The 25,082-nt window shown below is 31.1% G+C and overlaps 1 protein-coding gene across 50 annotated transcripts in view; it reads left to right on the forward strand.

The window, feature by feature from the left end:
* LOC106871823 (tropomyosin Tod p 1.0102) overlaps positions 1-25,082 on the forward strand; it is a 51,275-nt gene that overhangs the window by 20,129 nt on the left and 6,064 nt on the right. For 8 of the 50 annotated variants that reach the window (XR_016241501.1, XM_014918514.3, XM_089350712.1 and 5 more), the window contains 5 exons: positions 9,342-9,475; positions 15,004-15,121; positions 16,693-16,763; positions 20,349-20,424; positions 23,932-23,994. Coding sequence is in view for 46 of the 50 variants with exons in the window: in XM_014918514.3 (XP_014774000.1) it covers positions 9,342-9,475; positions 15,004-15,121; positions 16,693-16,763; positions 20,349-20,424; positions 23,932-23,994 (462 nt within the window). In the remaining 4 variants the exon portion in view is untranslated. Of the gene's footprint in view, positions 1-2,729; positions 3,073-9,341; positions 9,476-14,060; positions 14,179-14,239; positions 14,358-14,687; positions 14,806-15,003; positions 15,122-16,692; positions 16,764-16,863; positions 16,935-19,689; positions 19,766-20,211; positions 20,288-20,348; positions 20,425-23,931; positions 23,995-25,082 lie in introns of those variants that run through there. The other 42 variants (XR_016241502.1, XM_089350714.1, XM_089350716.1 and 39 more) reach the window with 12 other exon arrangements.

Consider the following 25,082-nt stretch of genomic DNA (forward strand, 5'->3'; position numbering starts at 1 on the left):
CGAAAACATGTCTATCCATGGGGAAAATATTATCTTGCTTTGAAACAGGTGAGGGTTGGCAATAGGAAGGGTATCCAGTCATAGATAGTGTGTTTTAAGCAAACTTTGTCCAACCCATGCAAGCAAGAAAAAGTGTATGCTAATCGAGAATGATGATGTATATATTTACTTAAGCTATGTTCTCTTTTTGTATGTGTCTAAATGTTCTGTCTGCTGGAGATAAGGTTGGACAACTGCTGTAGTGGTGATGCCTACTGATCCAGAAACACACGTGTTCAGAATAGTAGATTGAACCTTATTTTATAGAATATCAATTTTGAGTCTTGATTCTTGAGATTACCTCCCCTCCTTATATCCCAATAACTACCAAACGATTGTTCCATCATCCTCGGAAACAAAGTTAATTTCATTAAATCAAGAATCTATCTTGTATGGTATTCAGTATGCTCTTTTTGTATTTTTCGTGCAAATATATGCCCCAGGCCCCTCTGTGGTATTTGCTTTTAGCTCATTTTCGTTTTATTCCTTTGTGTGTGTCACTTTCATTTTGATGGACTGGTCAAGTGTTCAGGGGTCCCCGGATTTAAATTATAGTAGAGGAGTAGTTTATTAATGTGTGTGCGCGCGCACACACATTATGCTATCAAAGCAAATGGGTGTGAACTATATTTGTGTATGCTTACACACAGCATGTACAGAGGATATGCTTGACATTTTGTCTCAGTAATAATTTTCTCTCCCAGTATTCGCAGAATAGAAAACGAAAAGAATGAAAAAACAGCATGGTCCCACAACTTTTCCTGTTGCAATAACGTGACGAATAAATCATATAAATGCTTCCATGAGCTATCTTCTTCAGTCGCAGTGTCTACCTGGTGTAAGTAATTCGGCTGAAAACACGACACGAAGGAAGAATCTATTTAAATTTCTCAAATCGCGTGTGTATATATATTATTACACACACAACAGGCGTATTTGAATATATTACACACACTCACGCATATGGTACCGAGTTAAGTCCCTTGCACTACATAATTTTTGAGAAACTACTTTGAAGGGATTTGTTTACCTTCTCATGTTGCATCCCGACTATTCATCAGGAAATGAAAGAACATCACAATTCCCGTTCTTTCCGCTCCTAAAGCAGTATAAAAAGTCATGTTAGGGAATAGAACTTGGTGTGTTACAAGATTTAGTTTGGTCGTTCAACTTTTGAAAATTGAATTTTCTAAAAAAAACTTTTTTCATAGAGAAAAAGTTTTTTTTTTTTTCATGGTACCCGTTCTAGAAAAATGATTAGCATTAGAACTTAAGAAAAACATTTTTCAAAAATAAATAAAATAAAATTCGCTGTTCTATTTTTAAATTTTACGACAAACCTACATTTTATATCTGACTGGATTTTCATATCTCACTAATTGTTTGCGAACGTAATAGACACGCCCTTTGTCGCTGAATGTCAAACGATTAAATTTTGACGTTATTTTCTAGGCCCTAGCTTGTATTCTAAATTGAATTAGTTTTTTATTTTTAAAGTATTGTGTGTAACCAGCTAAGCGTAGAAAAAAATATTTGAATTTTATTAATTAAAGATAAAAAGTAGATACTAAGATTGCACATAGTAAAATTTTCCATACAATAAAAAAAAACGTCGACAAGTAGAATCTTAAAGAAAAAAAGAAACTAAAATATTCCTAAATAATAATTTACATACCGTAATTATAACAAAACAATGTGAAAAGAAAATGTATGCATATTCATGTTTGCGCTACAAAAACAGAAAACCTAACTGGAGGTGTTGATTTAGGGCTTGCCCTCGTAGCAGATATAAAAACCCATGTCGACTACAGGTGGTTGGCGGCTATGTGCTTTGAAATAATTTAAAACTAAGACGCGACAACAGAGCACTGTCTTGACTGTCGCTGTTTAAATAAATGCTGGATATGACAAGCCTTCATTTCTCCCACACTTTTCTTTCCGTACATTCCTTAACGCTTACTCCCCGTTTTTCTACAAATAGTTTCCTAATCGCCCTTTCCTTTGTTGTTGTTACTCTACTCACACAGTTGTTTCCTTGTACAATAGTTGCAATAAGCGAGCTTATCCATGGTATGTACTTAAAAGATTAGCGAAAGCTCCGACTTGAGAATAAATGTTTGTTTTTCCTCTCATGGTTGTCGTTTCCGTTAGACGAGGAAATAAATTTTTGCAAAGATAAAAATCAAAATTTATGTTATGCGCTCTTATGCTCTAAACTTCCTATTTCCCTTCTTGACTTGTTCTTAAATGAAACCATCATTAAGAAAATTCACTTTCTCTTTTCTAGGTCCCATATAAGGAATAAATTGCTCATCCGTCATTCATTTTGTCACCAGCGACGATGATATGTCCCTCCGCCTTCTTTCTGTCTCCTGTCCTTCTAGCAGTGGGAGGTGTGATAAATAGGCAGAAAAGCGCCTATTCCAGGTGTAGCAGTACTACTGCATATCACATGATTAAAATGGCCATCCCTTATTAGGACGCGTATAGATATTTTTTATGAATCATACATTTATTTCTAAAATAAAATTATATCGATAGATTTTGCAAACTATTTCCTCTTGACAGGTTCTATCCTTTTATGCTAACTATAAGTAGTCGTAATTGTGTAAATAGAGCGTTATTTTCGCAAATTACACGAGTGCTAAGTTTTGTCCAGTGTAGTAACACAACAGGGTGCACAGTCAACCGGCTTCACAACGTAACAACTCAACTGTCCGCCATTAGTGTTGCCGTATTCTTAGTAGTTATTCCTCTCTACATTCATTTAGCTTTCTTTCCAAAAGCTTCGGATCATTATCATCAAGGATTTATTTCTCGGCATTTTATATACATATACTCATATATCTGTTTTAATACTGGGATTATAATACCATTACTTTCTTAATCGAACACTAATTTAGCATCAAAATGGCTGCTTTGGATATGGTTAAAACTAAACTCCGTACACTGTCGGACCAACTAGCAAAAATTACTGATGAAAGGGATGACTTCAAATTAAAGTATGATGCTGAAAAAAATGCGAGAGAAACTGTACGTAGATATATATAATCACGATTTCGAAACTATATCTCTTTTTGATTCTCGTCTATCCTTAATGACACTTCTATCTCATTTGTTACAGTCGTTATTGATAGTTACCTTAATTGTGATTTTACTGTCAGATCCCCAGCTAACTTGATTAGGTGCTATAAAATCGATTGATTTGAAATCAGCATGTATTAGGATGTAGACCTCCCCACAGTATTTGAACGCTGAAACCTTTAGGCCCTACACTGTATTCATATCATAAAGTATTTAACCGGGCGACTATTCACCCGCCCTTCATTACAAATTTTACTATAATAATTGTTTTTGATCTAATAATGTTGCATGTACATCTTTCTTCATTCCTTTTTGTCATGCCTACCTTTTGTCCTTACACTCACGCTTGCATATATTTATTATCTTCACTTACGCGATCTGGATTGTTTCCTTATTTCTATTTAGCTTTAGAAACCGATTGATGATTGTTTTTTGTACATTGTCCCTGGTGAATGTTAGTTTTATTGTAACTATTAACGATACAGAGTTTTAGGATCTAATTTGTCTGTGCTTTCGATGATCCGAGCGAAATAACAGGTAATATAGTTTCGCTTTTCGGCGAGCTGGCAAAATCGTTAGCACGCTGGACGAAATGCTTAGCGGTATTTCGTCTGTCTTTACGTTCTGAGTTCAAATTCCGTCGTGGTCGACTTTGCCTTTCATCCTTTCGAGGTCAATAAGTTAAGTACCAGTGAAACACTGAGATCGATATAATCGACTCAATCTCCTCCCCCAAATTTCAGGCCTTGTGCCTATAGTAGAAAGGATCATTAATTGAATGGGTAAGCTAATTTGACCGCTATCTGCATGAACTCGCCCAATTACTAAAACTGCTTCAGACAACGATTGTGGTTTGTCTGGTAAACCACCTGAGTGACACCTTACGCTCATGCTGATAAAAAGAAAACTATCTTCATTTGTAGTACGTACAAATAATAATGTAAATAATCTCTTTGGTAAAACTCTAAATCAGGTTTTTTGAGACTTTCTGATGGTTTAAAAATAACAAATCTTTCCCCATCAAACGTTAAATACATCAGTTTAATTTTTGATTTCGTGAGGTCAAATTGACACAAGACTAATTTAATCTGTTGTATGATAGATTTAATATTATGATCATTTATGTCAAACTGAGGATCATTAATATTGTTCGTGTGTTAATAACTAACCCTTATGGCTACCATTCTACTTGTCATTCAGTTGCATGTATTATTCTCTTGTCTGGAAATATAAATTCCTTGACATTTTGTGAATATATATATGTGCAAAAGGATTACTTATTGGAACAACTAATAGTGTAATACAGATCAGATCTTCAAAAAGAATGCATAAATAATCATTTACTTGCTTCGTTAAGAAATTTGTTTTAGTGTCCGGGTTAAATGTATTTAATTGATTATAATAGATATTTGGTTAAGTTAACCTAGAAAATAAAATGACAGCTTGCGACGTGAAACAGGTTTAAGCCTACCTAGCAGAGTCTGTCATCATTGGAGATAGAGCTTTCAAGGGAAGTAATTTGTTTGTTACTTTTGACACTTTATCCAAGGGAAGATAACAACCCTAACCTTCGCAGCTCGACACAAACTAACAAAACTTCACTATATGTCTTATGTCTGTGGTTCTTTTTGCTTGACATTTATATTATTCGTTTATATATTTTGCTCTTTGTCTTTTTCATATTCCATTGCAATTATATACTGTGTAGAATTCCTACGTACATTTTCTTTATACACAGTTTCCTCTTCATAAGAATTACATCCCTATAATTAATTTTAACTTCGATTTCAGTCTTTCATATATTTTTTTATTTTAACATTTAAATATTCCATTTAATTGAAATTGTTAGTTGGGTATTTTAGTTGATTTATAAGTATAAGAAAAAGAAATTTCCTATATAGCAAATATAGACTGCTGCTACTATGTTATGTTGATTACACAACTTCTTTTTAGAAACACAGAAAAGAGTAGTGATGTTCTGACCACAAAAGAAGGGCGGAGGTAAAGAATACGTACACCACTGGTTTTCGGCGTAACAAAACCCTAACCTTAAACCGTATTCTTTACCGTCGCCAAAAGAAGTACTAACTTCGGATAATCTATCCTAAACGTAGTGTGAAACGGATTGATGAATCACTCTCTTGTGAGAGAAAAAATACGGTGCTAATCCACTCACTATTGCATTTCATTTATTATTTTTTTTAAGACGACCCGAGAATGTAAACATCTACATACTAGAAATACCAGCTAAATCTATCTCTTTATATACCCTACCGTCTTAAAAATGTGTAAGGACATATTGTGCAATATCTTAGATACACTTTACCAACAGTAAAGATTGAATTGTGGCTGAAATGTCTTTGTTCCCATCGAAAAAATTAGTGTCTTTAGAGGGGAAAAAAACGTTTGAATTATTGATCATAACACGAATTCGGGAAATAATTTTTACAAAACGTTTTTTTAAGAACCAACTACATGATTGATAATGTTCATCAAAGTTTTTCCCCGTTTACTGAGAGGGGAGTGTATAAGTGCCGACACACCACATAGAGAAAATGCTAAAAATTCCATATGAGTGTTGAAAGAAGCTGTATTTCGTTGGTACCAAGACAACTAATTTATGAGATTTGTAGTGTTGGTCTTTCAAAGCACTATCTCTGCATAGGTTACTAAAATTGAATGAGTCATACTAAATGAAATCGGGGATATTGACGATGGTTTTGTGAAGTTGTTCGTCTGACTTGGTTAACAAAAAATGTCACCGGTTTTGGAATGTTTAAATGCTTCTACGTCAAATTTGTTTGATATGGATAACGCTCAAAGTTAATCGTTTTAGAATGTTCTTTACTAGTCATTATCATGCTGTATTGGTTACTTTCTTTCAATCATGTAATAACTTCGTTTCTCTCCAAGAATCCGTCAGACCTAAACTCATTTCTTTTCGTACATTCTCACATGCCGAGTCATCAACAAAATTGGTAACTCGTGCAAGATGACAATCTTCCCATTCGGCCTTTTTTTCTTTAAACCAACCAACCATACACTAATTTCTTGTTAACTCAAAATTCTCCAGTTAGAATTTGACAATTTGGCAACTTTCTAGAAAACTATCACATCACACTTTTAGATTTCTTGTTTTCAAGATATTGTCAGCACATTTGGCGATCTTTCAGGAAGGTTAGGATTGTATAAAAGAGCCAATAAATATTTATCTGTGGGTCCCTGTTGATTTTCTTCTGCTGTTGAGGATGTTTTTGTCGTCTGAAGTAGTGCGGTAATGGTCGGTATCAGATTCCTTGATGACATAGCCAGCTCTTCAATCTGTAATGATGTATCTACCGGAAATTTGTTGATTGTACTCTGTGTGTGTCCATCAAGCGTGCGGCATCAGTCTTTTATGGGTGCAACATTCTTTTTACTCAAATACCCAACAGGGTTTCTTCCTCTTCCCCCCCCCCTCCCGGTAACTATCATCTTTATGGAATCTATGAACCACTGTTACCCACCCAATGTTAACCCTGGTCTGAGGTGACTCATACGCTTCAGATTAGGTTATTCATTCAAAGTCGAGAACATAAAATTATTTGTTTTATTCGCTATTTTTGGTATGAGGAATTCATAGGCCAGAAAAATAATTGGAGGGTAGAGTTAGAAGAAACACTTTAACTAACCTAAGAGACTGAATTATAGCTTTTTCTTGTGGCATTAGAATGGGGTGGTCATTGGAAATTGTTATGTTTAGTGTACAATTTATGGGTGGACTAATTCGGTGTTGAAAGAAGTTAGATGCTAGTAATAGAAATACGAAATAGCTCTCAGATATGAGGTTTTAAAAGAAAGACATAATATAGTTTACTGGGTGCCCTTGACTTGAATATAAATTATTGTGAAGAGGAATTGTGTTAAAAGGTTTTGTAGGCTAGACAGCGTAGAAAGTATGGGAGTGGTTAGTATACAAGTGATAAGACTTTCGAAATGACAGTTGAAATGTGAAAAAATAAAGTCTTCATTGGTATAGTTTATGACGATAATTCTTTCTATGCATTAATAAATAGAAAATGTCCCGTTACCTAATTTCACAGTTTATTAACTCCGAATTTAGTGAATGCAAAGCTAGGTCTGGTAAAGTGTGTCATCAAATTAGATAGCGCAACTCATCACACACACACCCAAGATAATTATAAGCCATCGGGCTTGATAGCACACATCTTGTGCAGAGTTTAACTGTCACTTCATAGAGAACAATTTGCCACAAATTAATTTTATATTTATTACATATTTCTACAAATTAATTTTATATTTATTACATATTGCCTTGGTATTTAATAATTTTCATTTTTTAAATGTTTTTTTGGATGTCTGAAAATGTCTTGGTATTTAATAATTTTCATTTTTTAAATGTTTTTTGGATGTCTGAAAATGTAACAGTATTTTTTATCTGACATTTGCTTGAACAAAGGATGTACATATTTCATTTTTATAAGCTCATGATTTGCTAATGAATTGCTTCATTTAGAAAACAAAATAATTAAGCATTCTTCATTAGTTGTCAAACCAGTTAAATAATTTATGTTAGCAACATTAATAATTTGTTTATATGGTTAGTGGTTAGTGCAGTAAATGGCAAAAATCGGTAAAACGTTAAGCGAAGTACTTAGTCTTTTGTTTTTCAACGTTGATTGTTCAAATCATGCTAGGATTAATTGAATTTTTCCGGAATTGGTTGCATAAATATTAATCAAATATTTCATCCAGTTGATCATCTATTGCATCTTACATATTTAATAGCATTGATTACGTCAGTTAGGAAAGGTTCAATTTTTAAAATATGTTAAAGCATTGTTTAATCTAGGTAATTATTTGACGGAAGAGGCATTTATAATTTTGATGTATAATAAAAATTAATAAAACTTTATATTTTTATCTATACGCTTCCTACAATGGCTAAAGCTCATCAAGTATATTAGATAATGCCTACTATATAATTGGCTGAAGCTTATGTATTATTAGGTAGTGCTTGCTTACTGATGGTTAAAACTTATCAAATATATAAGGCAGTACTTGGTTACAAAAACTTAAGCCTCATCAAATTTATTAGGTAATGCTTGCTACAAATGGCTAAAGCTTGTCAAATATGTTTAATATATAGTATGCATGTAATTAAAAATTTTCTATCATTGCGGCCATTGTTAAGAAAGATAGGTCTGCAGTAAAGCACATAACGCCATTCTCTCTCGCTCGCGCACGCTCAAAAAAAAAAATGTTATATGTAGTTGGCATCTCTCACTCTTGATGTTTGAATACTTCAGAATTTAAATAAAATGTGTAAATGGGTGTATGAGTATATATGTATCAACCCATATGGGTTGTTGCTACGCCCTTGAATATCGAATACCCGAAGCATAAATACTCTCCTCTCCACACACACACACACACACACACACATATATATATATATATATATATATATATATATATATATATATATATATGCGACAGACAGAGATTGTGTTTGTTTTATATTATGGGACGCAGCGTACCTATTCTAAAGCCGGAGTGCAAAAAATGTGAATAATACATGTGTATGTGCATGCATGCGTGTGTGTAATCACATCACTGAGTATAAAAAGAAACTAAAGTACTGAAATTGTTAAACCTACATTGTATATTGTCCCATTGTAAAAAAAAAATAACTAAAAATACCGTTTTTAATCAATAGGGTTATATTCGCATGAATAAAAAAATAACTACTTTTCAAAGTCGTTACTTTTCCTCCTTTTTCAATGTATCTTCTCTTAGTTCTACTAAAAGAGCCTTGTGAATTAACTTCAGTCTGTTTACCCAGCAAAGCTGAATGTTTGCTTATTATTCGTGTGCTAGTGAATGTATTCACTATTCATACGAGTTGACTTAGTACGGAAGAAAATAAAAGATATTACCCCATTTAACAGATCTAGTCAACTCAAGCAGTTTCATATTTGAAGTATTTATTGTATTGACTATTTATCTATCAGATTTTAGATATTGCATACTTTTATTTCTATGTAATATAGTTATATTGGAATAACCTAACAATATTTGAATACTGAACAGACAGTAACTATCATTGTGATCCAGATCTCCCCATAAATCTTTTATGCTTAGATAATCCAGTTTTAAGTATTTTGTTTGTTTTCTGCTAATCGACAGTTTCTTTCTGCTTATTTTTATTTATTCAGTGTGAATCCGAAATTGCTGGTCTCAACCGACGAATTCAGCTTTTGGAGGAAGATCTTGAACGCTCAGAAGAGAGATTGTCAACTGCCCAGACTAAATTAGACGAGGCATCAAAGGCTGCAGATGAAAGCGAGAGGTAGTGCATTCTTAAAGTATCGTTTCTTAGATTTTATTAAAAGGGTCTAGAATATAACAGACAAGTGAAAATTTAATTTTAATTTTTTTTTTTTTTTCAATAACAAATTAACTTACAATGGAATGCTGTATAACAAAAAGTCTAGGTTTATCTCGTTGAAGTAATAGATTATCCAAAAACTTACTATCCGAATTGTTAAGACAAATCTACTTCGTTAAAAATTTAGACATTGGGTAATTTTGAAAAGAGATTAGTTTGTGAAGTTTCATTCAGCCCATACATATATATATATTTTAATTCATACTTAACTCTAATTTAATAAAAACCTGTTTTACTTAGTGAATAAAGGTGCTGAAATAGGGGGGGGGGGGGTTCTAAGATAAACACTGGCTTTCCATCCTGCAGAAAAAAAGTTAATTCAGTATTGCTTGTAAGTGGTATTCGATGGAGCTTTATAATTATTAACATTTGGTTTAATTTAAATGAAGATTTATTTATTTACAAACTCTTGTCTAGGTTATGATGAGTGTTTTGTAACATGAATTAAGCACTGTTATGTCCAATAATAAAGTGGTCATCAGAGGTATTATTGCTGTAAATTTTGAGAGCTTGCTTTGTGTACAAAAGCTAGTGTGTGATGAAACTGCTATACCAGGGTGGTTTACATCTTTTGCACAGTTTTGTTGAGATTTGTAGTCTCAGACAGTGAAAATTAAAATTGGAGTATCAAGATTTAGTGATAAAGTCCTTAAATACGTGTCATAAACTCTATTTTGATTTAGTGGCATGTTTAAATCAAGTTAAACCTGACTACCTCAAAGATTGCTTTTAGTCTTGTCAGATATTGTTCTAGAAAGAAAAACCTTATGCTGAGAGTAGATACAAAAAAAATCTACTTGAATATTCTGAGTTTATAGAAGTAGGCTAAAATAATTAAAGTTTTCCTGGGTGTTTACTTCATTTTGAATTTGTATTGTACATATTTAGAAGTGTTATATCTTTTAATGATCAGAAATTGACCTGATTAAAACATTATGTAAATGGAAACAAAGAATAAAGTTAATAGTACAGAACTTTCATTATCATGATAACTCATATCAAGCATTTTAGGTAATAAACCAAAATAATTTTATATTTATAAACATTTGTCAAATTGCCTAAAGTATACCATATCTGCTTGATCAATTGTAATGTACTTATTAAGCACATCTTGTAAAAATGTTTCCATTTGCAAACCATTTAAAATAAATTAACTATAATATGCATCATGAAAGCTTTTGCACCAAATTCTATAGTTTAATTTATTAAATTTTTTTAATTCATTTTCTACATTCTCAAATGTAATTCGTTTTTAATAAGTTTAAAAGATGACTAAAACTTTTATGACAATATTTTCTAATCTTTATTGAGTACTTATAAATATTTTCTGCAATTTCATGATGCATCTTAATTCTGACGGATTGGCTACATAACTTCATTTTAGCTATAAATACATTTATACATACACATATTTTTATTTATATATATATATATATATATATATATATAATCTATGTGTATATATGTCTGTGTGTATGTCTGTATGTGTATATATGTGTTTTTTTTTCGTTTTTTTTTTAGAATAGTGCATGTGATAGTATTGTTTAAAACAATTTTGTTACTTTTTAATTCTTTGGTTGAGTGGTGACAAGATTTTATTTTACTTATTCTATTTCTTTATTAGATATTGGTTTTGTTCCTTTTTTTTTTTTTTTAGAGATTAAGACATTTAAGATTCAGTGCCATATACCTGCTTTAATTATTTAACAATTCAAAATTAGCTTTAAGAAAACTGGCTGATCTGTAACTGTTAGCACTCATTTTGAGTTGTAGCCTTTAGTTCAGGAACCTTCAATATTCACACCAACATTTTCTTTCAACTTGTTGATGTGATGGTTTTCCCATAAACCAAAAGCCAAATGCTTTCATTATTCAATCAGTGGATTGGCAAAATCAGACTTCAACAAACAAAATGCTTTGCTATATTTAGTTATCTTTTACATTTCTGAGTCTTTATCCCACCTGGGCCAATGAAATAGAGAACCAGGCAATCACTAGTGTGTGACTGCCACTCCATTGATTATGATGACGAGAGCTACAGTTGATCTGATCAACAGAACAGCCTGTTTGTGAAATTATGTGCCACAAAGTATCACAAGGCTGGCCTTTTGAAATATAGGTACTACTCATTTTTGCCAGCTGAATGGACTGGAGCAATGTTAAATAAAGTGTCTTGCTCATGGACACAATGCGCCACCTGGAATTGACCTCACAACCTTGCAATCGTGAGCCGAATAACTGGGGTATAGGTGATTGAGTATGCCCTTTTCCCTACCCACCTCCAAATTTGTGACCATGTTCCAAACATCAGAAACCTATATTCATATGGTTTAAGGTAGTGAGCTGGCAGAATCATAAGCATGCCAGGCAAAATGCTTAGCAACATTTTATCTGTAAGTACCAGTTGAGTACTGGGGTTGATGTAATTAACTTACATCCTCCCCATAGTTGCTGGCATTGTGCCAAAATCTGAAATCAATACATCATATTATGTTCAAGATTTTACTATTTTAATTACTGTTGTGGATTTATATAATTCCAATAGTAACTCCTTCAAGATCAAATGAAATATTTAACTTATTTTTAAAAGTTATCTGTTGTGTAATTTATTGCATTAACCATGTCGTGAGTTAATATTCTCTGCAGGTGTTATTCTGTGCCTCTTAAGATATTATTTTTACCAACTGCATGTTGCCTGATATCAAACACTGAACCACACTATCTGCAATATAGTGAATAACATTGAATAAAGGAAGAAATTCAATGTCTTTGTTTAACTACTACTGAATCTAGAGTTAAGCACTGAACTTACCACTTCTTGTAACTTGTAGACATATAAGTTCTGGATAATTTTTTTATATAGATTCTTAAAATCTTTTTTTCTTGTTTACCAAGCAAGAATTTTTTGTCTTATTTCTTTTATTATTATTTTTATTTATTTAGTTTAGTTTAGTTTTTGCATGTATTATTTTATTTTTGTTGCATCAATAGTAATGATGAACAGAGAGGTTTTGTAAATTTTTCTAAGCCTACTCATTTTTCCAAAGTTTTGGTATACTTTGAACGTTTATTGGAACATAAATCAGTCATTTGTAACAACTTTCAAATATTTAAATTTCTTAGCTTTTAACAATTATTTTCAAACTTAAACTTCAGATTTCATGTATCATACTTTCTTTAAGAAAAAAATATAAACTTATCTCCATCCAGATGTTGATAATCATCTATAGTTAGACATATTTGCATGTGTAGAAGTAGTCGCTTGATAAATGCAAAATGATGGCTATTATTTTATTAATGAGATAAATTACTAGGTATAAAATTCTCTATACATGTATGTGTGTTCATATTGCTTGATTGATTAATAATAAAATACTAAGTTGAGTAATTGACAGAATCATATAGTCTCGTGATTTTGTAGATATGTTGTCCTAATATGTCAGACTCAAAAACATTTTGATAGCAGAGAGTTTAAGAAAGTTGGATGTTACTTATTAGGATGTCAGTGTATAAGTCTCATGAACTGGTAGATTTGTATGCACTTTGCAGAAGTGAGTCTGAATACCAGGAAAGTCTCATATTTTTATATTTAATATGCATGCACATACGTTCAGTTGTGTGTGTGTGTGAATTCATTTAGTTTATAATTACAGTTGAGAAGTTCAATGTTACAATTTGCCACTTTCCTGACATTGTTCCATAGATCCAGTATGTTTAGATTATTTAGATTAACCTATGCAGGGGATGAAAAATCAAACATCATAATGGAGTGCCATTGCAGTGTGGATGTATGTTGGCAATCTCTAGATCTAGTTAATTGTGATATTTAGCATGGAACAAAATTCAAGAATGCAATTGTGCCAGTGTACTCCTTATTTTCTATGTTAGGCATTCTTTATTGAACATGACCTGGTCTGGTGGTGAATAATCTGTTTATTAGTACTTGAGATTAGTAACCTTGAATGAAAAGGAGTAGCATTTTCAACATGAAACTATACACTTGTACTTTCGGTTAAGTTATCTTTAGAAATTTTGTACTTAGATTAACAACTAAAATATTGCCAGTGGTTTATTTTCAAATGACCAACATAAAGAGTTTTTCTTGCCATGAGAATGCTTTTTTGCATGCATGCAACACACTGATAAAAGCTTATATTGCAATGTATATCTGGATAATTTTAATCTCAATGTTTCTGAAATCTTTTTATTTCAAGAAACATTTTACAAAGATTGAACCTTATACACAAATGTTGCAATTTTTATATAATGACTTGGAGAAAGTATGTTACATAAAAGTATAATTGTTTTGTCACCACTAAACTGAAAAAGGATTTTGATAACATTATCATCCATCATTATATTTTAACATTTACACTACTGGCATAGTTTAAAAAAGCAACATCTAATTATTACTGTGTTCACTTAATATTATTCTAAGTCTTGTGCATGTGATTGTATGTTCTGCTTTTGCTGTGGTGGTGACTAGAGCTGTCCAAGTGTTGAGAAATCGCAGCTCCATGGACGATGACCGCATTTGTGATTTGGAGCAGAAATGCAAAGATGCAGAGCTGTTTGCTTCTGAAAGCCAGAAAAAATATGATGAGGTATGTTGTACTGGCCACTTAGTTTGCATGCACTTGTTGACACCATTTTTTCCCCATACAGAGCCAAGAAAGCACTTGAAAACAGAGGTGCACATGATTATGACAGAATCTGCTGTCTAGAAGATATCGCAAGAGAAAACACACAAACAGTTAATGATGCAGAACAGAAATACGAGGAGGTATGTTAACGCGAGACGTATTAAGCACGGTTAATTTAAACAGTACGAAAATGATTTAAAGATTCGGATGAAGAAGCAGACAGCTGTTTTGTGTATATATATCTCATTTTTTATTAATATTTTTATTTGTTTTTATTTCAGTGTCAAAGTCTTGTTGATTGTGAGATGGGGGTCACTTGATGGGTTTTTTTTTTTTTTTTTTTTTCTATTATTAATTGACATATTTCTTTCAGTGTATATTTTTTAAATGTCCATGAAGTTCATGTGCTGAAATTTGGCCTAGTACATTATTTAGATTTAACCTTTTGTTCTTCCACTGTCCGCTGGCAGAGCGCTCAAAGTACTTGAAAGCAGGAATCAAGTTGATGATGAAAGGATAGATCAACTTGAAGCTAATCTCAAAGAAGCTAAGTACATAGCTGAAGAAGGTGATCGCAAATATGATGAGGTGATTTTATGCACCAACTGTATGCATGCTTTATTCACTAAAGGTCTATTCACTGCAGTTGAACTTCATATTATCAACATAATATAAATAATGAAGCCACATCCGTTTGTAACATAGTTAACCCAACTAATACTATCGCCTGCGCTTTAATTGTACCAATTTCTTAACTTATGAGCAATATCTGTTCTGCACCACTAGAGGGCGCAAAGTGTTGGAAAACAGGAGCCAAGGAGATGAAGAACGTATCGACTTACTGGAGAAGCAATTAGAGGAAGCCAAATGGATTGCTGAAGATGCTGATCGGAAATTTGATGAGGTGACAGCTTGGTGTTTGCTGTGCCAGTCTGATGAATTTGGCAAAGTGTTATGATGCTTTCGGAAAAAAAAATGAAATTTTTGACCCAAATTTGGGATTGCATTGTTTTTGAAGCCAAAAAGTTTGCTTGGCACTTTTAGAACTCGGATGAAATATGTTTACAGTTCCAATTTCCTCAAAAAAAAAAATAGAAAAGGAAATATTAGAAGAGAGACAATAGAAGAAAAGATTGTGATTAGCATTAGTTGTAGATGTTAATGCATGAATTACAGATGTTTCAAAGGCATGTTAAATTACCTTGTTCATTGGTATTTAATTCAGGATAATGTGTAAAATGTAGGTAGATATATACAACTTAGTACAAAGTTATCTAACATAGCGTAACTTCAATACTAATTCTTAAGATTAGTTGGATAAGATTTTTTAGTACTAAACCCAGTTTTCTTACGACTTGATGTTTTCTTTTTGTGTGTATGTTTTTTGATAATTGAAATACATTTTGTTTATATTTTTATTTGTATTTTTTAAAGATTCCTTCAACTTGAATTTCATAACATTATTTTACTTTTTTTTTTTTTTTTTATCCAAATTAATTATCTATTTTAATTATAACCTTTTGGATATCTACTAATTTAGATATTTACATTTTACTATTTGAATCTTTTCATGATTTACTTCAATAATTTACTGATTAAAATTCATCATATTTTATAATTAATGATCACATTTTCATTTAGTTTAATTTTATAAAGGCACTATAATAATATACTTGACAATATAATTTGTTTCTTATTAAAATTTGGAGGAATCTTAAACTTGACATTTTTCAGATTAGATATTGATATAGTTTTGCATATATATATATATATATTTGTTTATAATTTTCATTTTATTTCGAGGCACCTTAAATCTCAACTTAAATCTTATGAGTTCCCTTCATGCAGCAATGTTCCAACTTAAAAATTGAAGGCAAAACTATATTAATATCTAGTTCCTTGTATTTTGTCAGTTTTTTTTTTTTTTTTTTTTTTTGGTTTGGCTTTATAGTTTTTGTTTTGTTTGGTTTGTTTGTTTTTTAAACTTGATCAGAATTATTGAAATTTAAAGCTATTTTTGGGAAACTTAAAAGGACATAAATTTGAAATAACCAACAAAGAAACAACAATATATTAATTTATGTATGCTTCTCTTACTTTGTAAGCTGAATTATTTATGATATGTAACTGAAGTGTGTATTTCTTTCTTAAAAGTATTTCTAAATTTAAATTTACTTTGTTGTTAATAATGAAATGGTATTATTTTTAAAAACATATTTCTATACATTGAGAGAAAAATACTATTCTTCTGTCTATATATATACATATCATTTTACAGTAAATACTTTTAATGTTAAGATTGTTAGGATTTTGCAAAATTATAAGGAAAACAATTTTTGCATGATAATTCTGTACATAGATCATAAAGAAACTTGCATGTTTTATGGGAATGCGTGCAAGTTGTGTGCCACTAATGTTCAGCTACTAACACAAACTCTTTAAAGAGCATAGTGGTAACACATCTTTCTTACGCAGGCTGCCCGTAAACTGGCAATAACAGAAGTAGACCTTGAGCGTGCTGAAGCCCGTTTAGAGGCTGCAGAAGCGTGAGTATTGTATTTTTTTAAAATTCTTTTCCTTTCACGCAGTCCACAGCTGACTTGCCTCCCTTTCTTCTTTTTTTTTTACTTTTATCTTTTTCACTAGACAGTACGCAGACTTAAAGTTGTTGAACATGAATTAGGAATTGCTGAAGAAACCAGCTTACATAATAAAAGGTTGGTTATTTGGTATCAGTCTTTCAGAGAAAGGAAAATGATATGCTATCAGACCCGCTGAATACTGATCTCTTGGCTTGTTAGGCCAGAGACAACTTCAATCATACCAACGTTAATTTTCCACAAAACCAACCTTGAGTAGCTTTCCAAGTTGATTATTTATGAGCTTTGAAACTTTTGGTCTGTGAAAGACTGGCAAAGCTGTACAAATGTGATATACAACATCCTAAGAGATGTTTAGTTATTGATTAGTAGTTTAGTTTGTTTAGTTCTCTTAAAATTTATAACACATACGCAAATTTGAAAAAAAGAAAATGTTTTTTGTTGAGCTTTAGTTAATTAGTTTTTGTTATATTTTTTGTTTTGTTTTTGTTTATAGTGTAGCAAGATTTAATTTAAAAGTTACATTCTTTTTTCATTATTTATTATAACAAAATTCATTATGTCTGCATATTTTATTTTTTAAGCAATCATCTCCTGTTTTATTTATTTGCTATGGAAACCTTTCAGATTGTTTCTGCATCTTGTTCTTTCTCAATTTATGCTAACCATTATTCTAGTCACTAACTCCATTCCTTACACTTTTTCTGAGTTCAATGTAGAAACTAGTTAAGTGTGCTTGGATTTGCTACCATTTGTGGTAAGAATTAATGCTGGAAATTAAACCCATCATAGAAAAATTAGAATTTACTAATGGATCATGGTGTTGTCTGATAGCATGTTCCATTTGCATAACATTTTCTCTTCCCTGCCTTTTTCCTTTAAATTGACATGAAAGAAAGAAGCAATAATTTTTTAAAATTCTAACAGATAGTTTAAATGTTATTTCTAACATAATGTAATATAGATGCTATAATATATTGACTTCAAACCACATCAAATTCATTATTGTCTACTTTGTATAAGTATTTCAATTACTATTTCTGCTTATAATGTTGCCAATCTCAAATTCAAAAGATAGTTATTGGCAGATTATTTGATGGCAATAATGTTTGATAGAACTTTGTCTAACTTCAGTCATTATTGCTTCTTTCTTTTTTATGGAAATATTTCCTTTTAATATTTCCATTTGTAAAATCTTAGAATGAGTATTTATTTTTCTATCAAAAGGCTTAAATGAAATGTTACAAATTTAAGAAATTGCTATTTTTAAGAAATTATTTAATATTGCTTAATACTCATTCTGTGATGTTTTTTTTTTTTTTTTTTTTTTTTCAATAACGTGCTTAAAATCTGAAATAAAATCTCAACCATGATCAACTAAATGTCTCAGTAAAGAGAATATTTATAATTTTTTCCCCAAACATTCATGATACTAAGGTACATAAATTTGGGCTTTCCATAAAAAAATTTTTTTTTTTAAATGTGCCCTAAGATTTTTTAGGGAAACTAATCTCTTCATAGGTGATCAAATAAAAATTCTATATTATAAAATTACATTTGCGAATTTGAACCCTTTTGAAGTATAATGTGCCCTCGCCTATATTTGTTGCAATTAAAATAGCATTCACTGCCTTTTGCAACACCATTCTAGAAATTTGTCCATTGCAGGGTCTGAAATATTAAAAGGGTTGAATAAGATTAAGTTATTTTCTTTTTAGTTTTGCATTTTTACTCATTCTGCTACTTATCATCATCATAGTGCTTCGCTTCTTTTAATAGCAATAACTCTTATTATATTAACTCCTTGATTATACTAATTCTACTAATTAAAGCTGGATGATAACTTTCAATTCGGTAATTGTCTTCAGTTTCAAACAATCTTTTTACATTTCTCAATACAATTTCCCAATGCTGACCATATTTCCTACAGAATGCCAATGAATTAATTTCACTTAGTGGTTCAATGACACAGATAGCTGCAGAATAGAAGAATTTTCACCTGTGCTCATATCCTTTCATCTTCCTGGCATTGATAAAATAAATACCAGCTGGAAATCATTGACCAAATTTATTGAAGTCATTGAAAACAGAAATAATTTCTTATTCAAATGAAAGAAGTTATATTGTTTATCATCCATCTTATTTTAAAACTCGATTCCTTTTACTAACAACTTCACGAACCATGTTGTCCCACCTTTTTCATGCTTATCTCTATAGGACTATTTCTTCAGCTTTTAAACAACCCACCCATCCACCCACTTCCTGCTTTTCCTCTCTTAAAATTTTCACCCAACTTTTCATAATTCTAATATTTTTACCTATTTCTTTAAAACTCTCAAAGTTTTAAAGTCTCCAAATCTCCTCCACCCCATAAATGATAGCTTATCTCTGTTCAGCAGAGTTCACTGAAATTAGCTTTGATTAGGTGACACACATGGATTAATTCTGCTGACTGACACAACTATATTCCATCTTATTGATGAATTTTTATAAGTTACTTAAAGCATTATTTTGCCTGAGAAATTCTTTCCACAAAAATTTTTGAAAACAAAATTTCTTTTCGATATTTTTCATAAAAATCAGAAAAATTTAAGTTTTCAATGGATAATAAAAAAAATAAATTCAACTGAAATGAACAAATTATTTATCAAAATCTCACCAAAATTATTTGATAGAAAAATTTATATGTTATAGTTCCATGTTGAGTTGTCATCAGTGGAACCTTTGTTAGCATTTAACCATTCATCCTCCTAATACAATCCTGTGTCAGTTAGCTGATTTTCTTTGTTCTGCTGGCAAACCTTCGAAAGGAAGTTACTAGTCAGTTTTCCTAGCATGTGATTGATAGCATGTGTGCTGTTGGATTTTATAGGCGAGCAAAACAGTTGGAAGAGGAAATGACCCTAATCAATAGAAATCTCAAAACACTACAGATTAAAGAAGTAGAGGTAAGCTAGTTGTGGTAACTTGTTGGTAGTCATGTTTGATGTTTTACTAATTAGTTCTCTTTTTAAAAGTCTTCCTGCAAATTACTATCAATATATAAGGATGCAAAATATTTGAAGAAACTGGTAAGTTTTTGGAGGAAAGATAAAAATCTTAAATTCTTACTGGTATTTCAGATATTGTAAAAATTTGCAATCCTTCTATTTTGATATGTGATTTTGTTTATTTTTTTTTAAAAGTTTTTTGGTACCTTGTACAACAACAGTTTACTAGAAATCTCAATTGGCTTTTCTCTGTTGCTGGTTCTGATTTGGCTGCCTCAGAAGCTGTTTTGGCATAATGCTGGTTGTGGGCATGCACTGCCTGGACTAGAAATTTCAGTGGTCAATTATTTGGCTGTCCCCTCCCCCTTCAGATAATGATCCCTGTTTTCTCTATGCCATTACAGCAAAAGGCTTGACATTGAAGAACAGCTACATGTAGTTGGTAATACTTGCAAAACAATTGAGGTCCAATGCGAACAGGTAAGGTGCCAATGGGCAGGTTGCAATGCTATTTCTGATCATTCTGTATTCTGTATTACAGGAAAATCGTAGAGTTGGAGGAAGAGTTGAAGGTTGTGGGCAACAATATGAAATCACTGGAGATCAGTGAGCAAGAGGTAACGCCACACCTGCATGGTGTTCGATGACGTCAACAAGCTTGAAGCCTCTTGCATGATGAAAAAAAAAAATTAAAACTCAGCGCTTTTATATTTTCCCACCCTAAAATGTAGATTCAAACAACTTTTACAATAATCTATTAACAGTCTGAAATTTATTTTGAAGTGGATAGCCTTAATATATTAATATACACTGGGTTTTAAAGATGTAATTGAAGCCTTCATGATTATGATACATGCAGTGACTGATGAGAATTTGATATCTTTGAAAATTTATATGGTTTTCATTTAACCATCCATAAAGCTGATTCTACCTGAATCTGAAATTTAATCTTCAACTTATCTCAAAAATTTTTCACAATTTTAGTTGTAAAGCATTTGAATATGATAGTTTTTCTGATGGTAGATCATTTTACTCATAAATCATTGACACATAAATGATTTATTGTAATTCATTTGCTAAAATCTGCAAATAGACATATTGGAGCCGACTTAAGAATGAGGTTTCTAAAATAATTTTGACATTAACTTCTCAGAAATATTAATTTTATCACTAAATTTATTGTAAAGATGAAGTTTTTTTTTTTTAAATCATACATTTGGATGACATTTGATTGTAAAACAAAATATCACTTGAAAATTATTTTAGTATTTTAATCTTTGTTTTTTACCTAAGAATAGGTGGGAAATATAATTTCTAATATTTGAAACAAGAGCTTGCTTTTAACTTTGGTATGAAAAGTCAATGACTTGATTATTTTAAAAATTTCTTTCAAAAAGCAACCAATCCTTTAATTTTACTGAATAGAAAATTATGCTTGGATCTTCTAACCAGTTACTGAACCAGGCTTGAGTTAGGGAATCTTACAAAATTAACTTTTTAAAAAAATTGTAGCAATTAAGAAACACCAAATTCATTGTGTGGTGTGCTTACAATCAAGCAATGTGTGAATTATTTAATGATTAATACATTTTTTCAGATGTTTATAACAGTGCTTGAGACTCAAGTCATAGTGCAGCCAGTCTTCACATAACTACTTGACATCATCGTCATCATCCTTCAATGTTTGTTTTCCATGCTGGCATGGGTTGGGCCTATTTGATGTTTTAAATTCTGGGTTAACAATTTTAACTATACTTCCAGAAAATGTATATTCTGCTAATTTCTTGGGTCTCAAGCATAATTCCCCATTTGTAATAATGTGTTTGTGGGTGTCTTGTGGACTTAAAAATTGAAAACATTAAAATTGTATTTGATGCGTGTGTGGGTGAGTGTATGCATGTGAACATGTGTCTTTACATTCACTTACATATGTATGTGTTTGCATATTTGTATATTTATGTGTGTGTGTGTATATATATGTATATATATATATATATATATATATATATATATATATATATATATATATATATATACACACATACATACACATAAGCAATGACATACACTAACATGTACATTGGCAGCACTTAATTTTAAAGACGAGTAACTGATGATTTAACATTGTATCGATTTATTTAATTACTTACTATTCAAACTAATTCTTTTAAATGATATAAATTTAAGCATGAAAATTTTGAATTACCTTCATACTATTATTGAGAGTATCAATAATGTGACATATATTTGATTTTTAAAATTACTTAATCTAAAGCATTTTGTTTTTTCCAACAAAATGGAGTGTGAGACGAGTAAAATCACATGACATTAATACTTAGGTACTGGTAATTTCTCAAAAAGAATCTTGCCTACAGATCATTGATTTATAACTAAGTTGGATGGTCTCATTAAATAGAATTTCTTATTTTTGGTTCTATAATTATACAAGTCACTTGGTTTTCTTTCTCGAATACTGACGTCAGTGCCAAAATGTGAAGATTGTGCTAGCTGCAACAGCATTCAGATTGTCTTGCTTTTGAGGAATTAATTGATTATTCCAGTGGCATGCATCAGGTTGCTGCCAAGCTGAAAAATCTATGATTAGCCTAAATGTTTTCTAACATAGATTCATACTCTTTTCCAAAATATTCAGATAGGCTGTACCGGCATGGTAACTTCAACTAATGTATGGACCAGCCATTGAACCATACAGGCAGCCTCCAAATCATGCCCATGCCACCACTATGCTTAACTGTCAGATTCTTACACTTTGTGGGAAGTTTTCCTCTTATACAGTGTCAGATATATATAAATTAAATTTCAACATGACCAACTCCACAAACCTGACCTGTTTCAGTTAAATTTTGGTGGCAGTAACATCTTGTATTTTTGTGAGCATCATTTCAAAATGTCAGTTGAGGTCATTTTTCTATTCTCCATCAACAAATAGTGAATGTATCAAGCCACTCTTTCAGTAAATCTTTCATAGCTACTCTGATTAAGGCCCATCAGAGTTACTAGTACTCCCTGAGGATCCATCTTCAACAGCTGTAGATCAAAAACTCTATTCCAGTTTATGCAGTTGTATCTCTGATAAACTTTTACATTTATCTTATATAATCAAATAATTTTTAATGATTTGTCTTACTTAGAAGTGGTATTCATTAACTTTATTAACTCTGTCCATAAACGCATTGTGTCAATTAAAATTTTTGTGCTTACATAATCTAAAAGAGTAAAAAAAAATATTTTTTTCTTATGTATTTAGTTTGAATTGCAAGTGACAGTAAACTTAATGTTCAGTTGTCAGTATACTCTTAACTCTAAACTAAGTAATGCCACTGTATGTATAAAGAGTTTAGCTTTACACCAATTAGTCCACTTGACATTATTTTTCCCTTGTGCATGACCAATTTTCGGCTAGTACAACTGAAACAAACTCAAATATTTTTGTATGGATTCATCTATGAAAAGTTCAGCCTCAAGCAATTCACTGATGATTGTGAATTTCATTCTTGGAGCTATTTTTATCTCTAAGGAATATTGTCAAACTACAGTCATTTAGTGGAATTACCATTAAACTTTGTTCATAAAACATGTACTTGCAGAGTGAGGGTACTTGTGAACTCCACTCATAAAGATGACTGATGGATTCCACTCATAATGCCAGAAAACTTATGGAGTTCTCCTGTAAAACAAGAATGTTAGTGAAACTTACTTGGGGAAAGAGAATACTGGCTGACTTTACTGTTTGGCATCTATTTTTTCTTCTATAGTTCTTTAAGAATCCATTCCTATGCTTAGTTGATTTGTTTCATTTGTATAATAGCTGATTTCTAATATAATTATGAATCTTGTGCATTAATAATCAACTGGATCTTAACATTAAACTCTTATTATAAATTTAAATACATCAAAGTATTAGATATTTACAGTTATCTTGAAGTACACATTTTATGAATTTCATTATTCTGCTTAATTCCTTCAAATAATTAAAGCCTTTTATCAGTCATATAATAATCTATAAAAACTTTCTACGATATTAAAGTTTGATATTTAGATCCAGGTGCTAATTAAAAATATCTTAGTTATTTTGTTGGCTCATCTGAAATTCTGTTTTATAGGCCTCCCAAAGAGAGGACAGCTACGAAGAGACTATTCGGGATCTGACACACAGATTGAAGGAGGTGAGTTTATATCTTTTTTTTTTTTTTTTATCCAATATCTGTACTCATTTGATTTTATGTATTTAAATATCAACTTAGAAGTTAAAATGAAAGAAAAGAGAGAATCATTTACTTACCCATAAAAAAATGTGTCTTTAATAAAGCAAAAGTCTCAGCAGAAACCTTTTGTCTGCCATTTTCTTCTTTGAATTGAGCAATGTCCTTATGCAATAGTAAATTTACCTGATTTTGTTCTCTCAGGTATGCAATTGTATATTCTAATTGTATTTATTTATTTTAAAGTTCTGTTATTCTGTTATTGCTAGCAGTACATGTGTATAAAAGGTTAAACAAATGCACACAGATGATCTCATGCTCTTAATTGGTTGCCTCATAGTCAGTCAACTAATATTATTCTGCTATGAGACTATATTTTAAAAATATACATATACTTTCAAATTCTAAACTGATATTGCTGAGACAGAGAGAATTGGAGGATCTCTCAATAATTGAGATTAACTTTTTTAATTTAACCCTTTTGTTACCATCCACTGAGACTTTCTCTATTACTTCGATACAAGTGTCCAGTTGTATTTGTAGTTGAAAGATCCTCCAAAATGTTGATTCCTTTCAAAACTAATTGAAATGCATTTAGTGTATTTTGTTAGAAAAATGGTCACAAAAGGGTTTTTTAAAAAGAATGGACAATTCAAATTGCTAATAACCAATTTAAATGTGATATTTCATAAGCACTTTTTAATTACTGTTTTTGTTTTCTCCGCTGCACAAGATATCTTACAATATTATTTTCATAGTTATAAGAAACATTTTCTATCAATTTCTTTAGAAAACATTCTGTATTTTAATTTTAACTCAATATTAATTTTCATATCTTATTAAAATATTTCATTGATTGTCATTTCTCAAAATTAGTTCTTCAGCAAAAATAAAGTTCCTAGTGGATATACTGAAAAATTCTGTATTGGAAAATTTTCTTAGATTTGGTATTTTACCAATCTATTGCACCATCAAATAAGTTTTCAGAAGCTTATTTGGTATCTTTGCTATACCTATGATTAAATATTGCATAATTTAAAGTACTACGCTTC

Source organism: Octopus bimaculoides, chromosome 4 (genome assembly GCF_046866305.1).
Source record: "Octopus bimaculoides isolate indiv1 chromosome 4, ASM4686630v1, whole genome shotgun sequence".
Classification (NCBI taxonomy): Eukaryota; Metazoa; Mollusca; class Cephalopoda; order Octopoda; family Octopodidae; genus Octopus; species Octopus bimaculoides.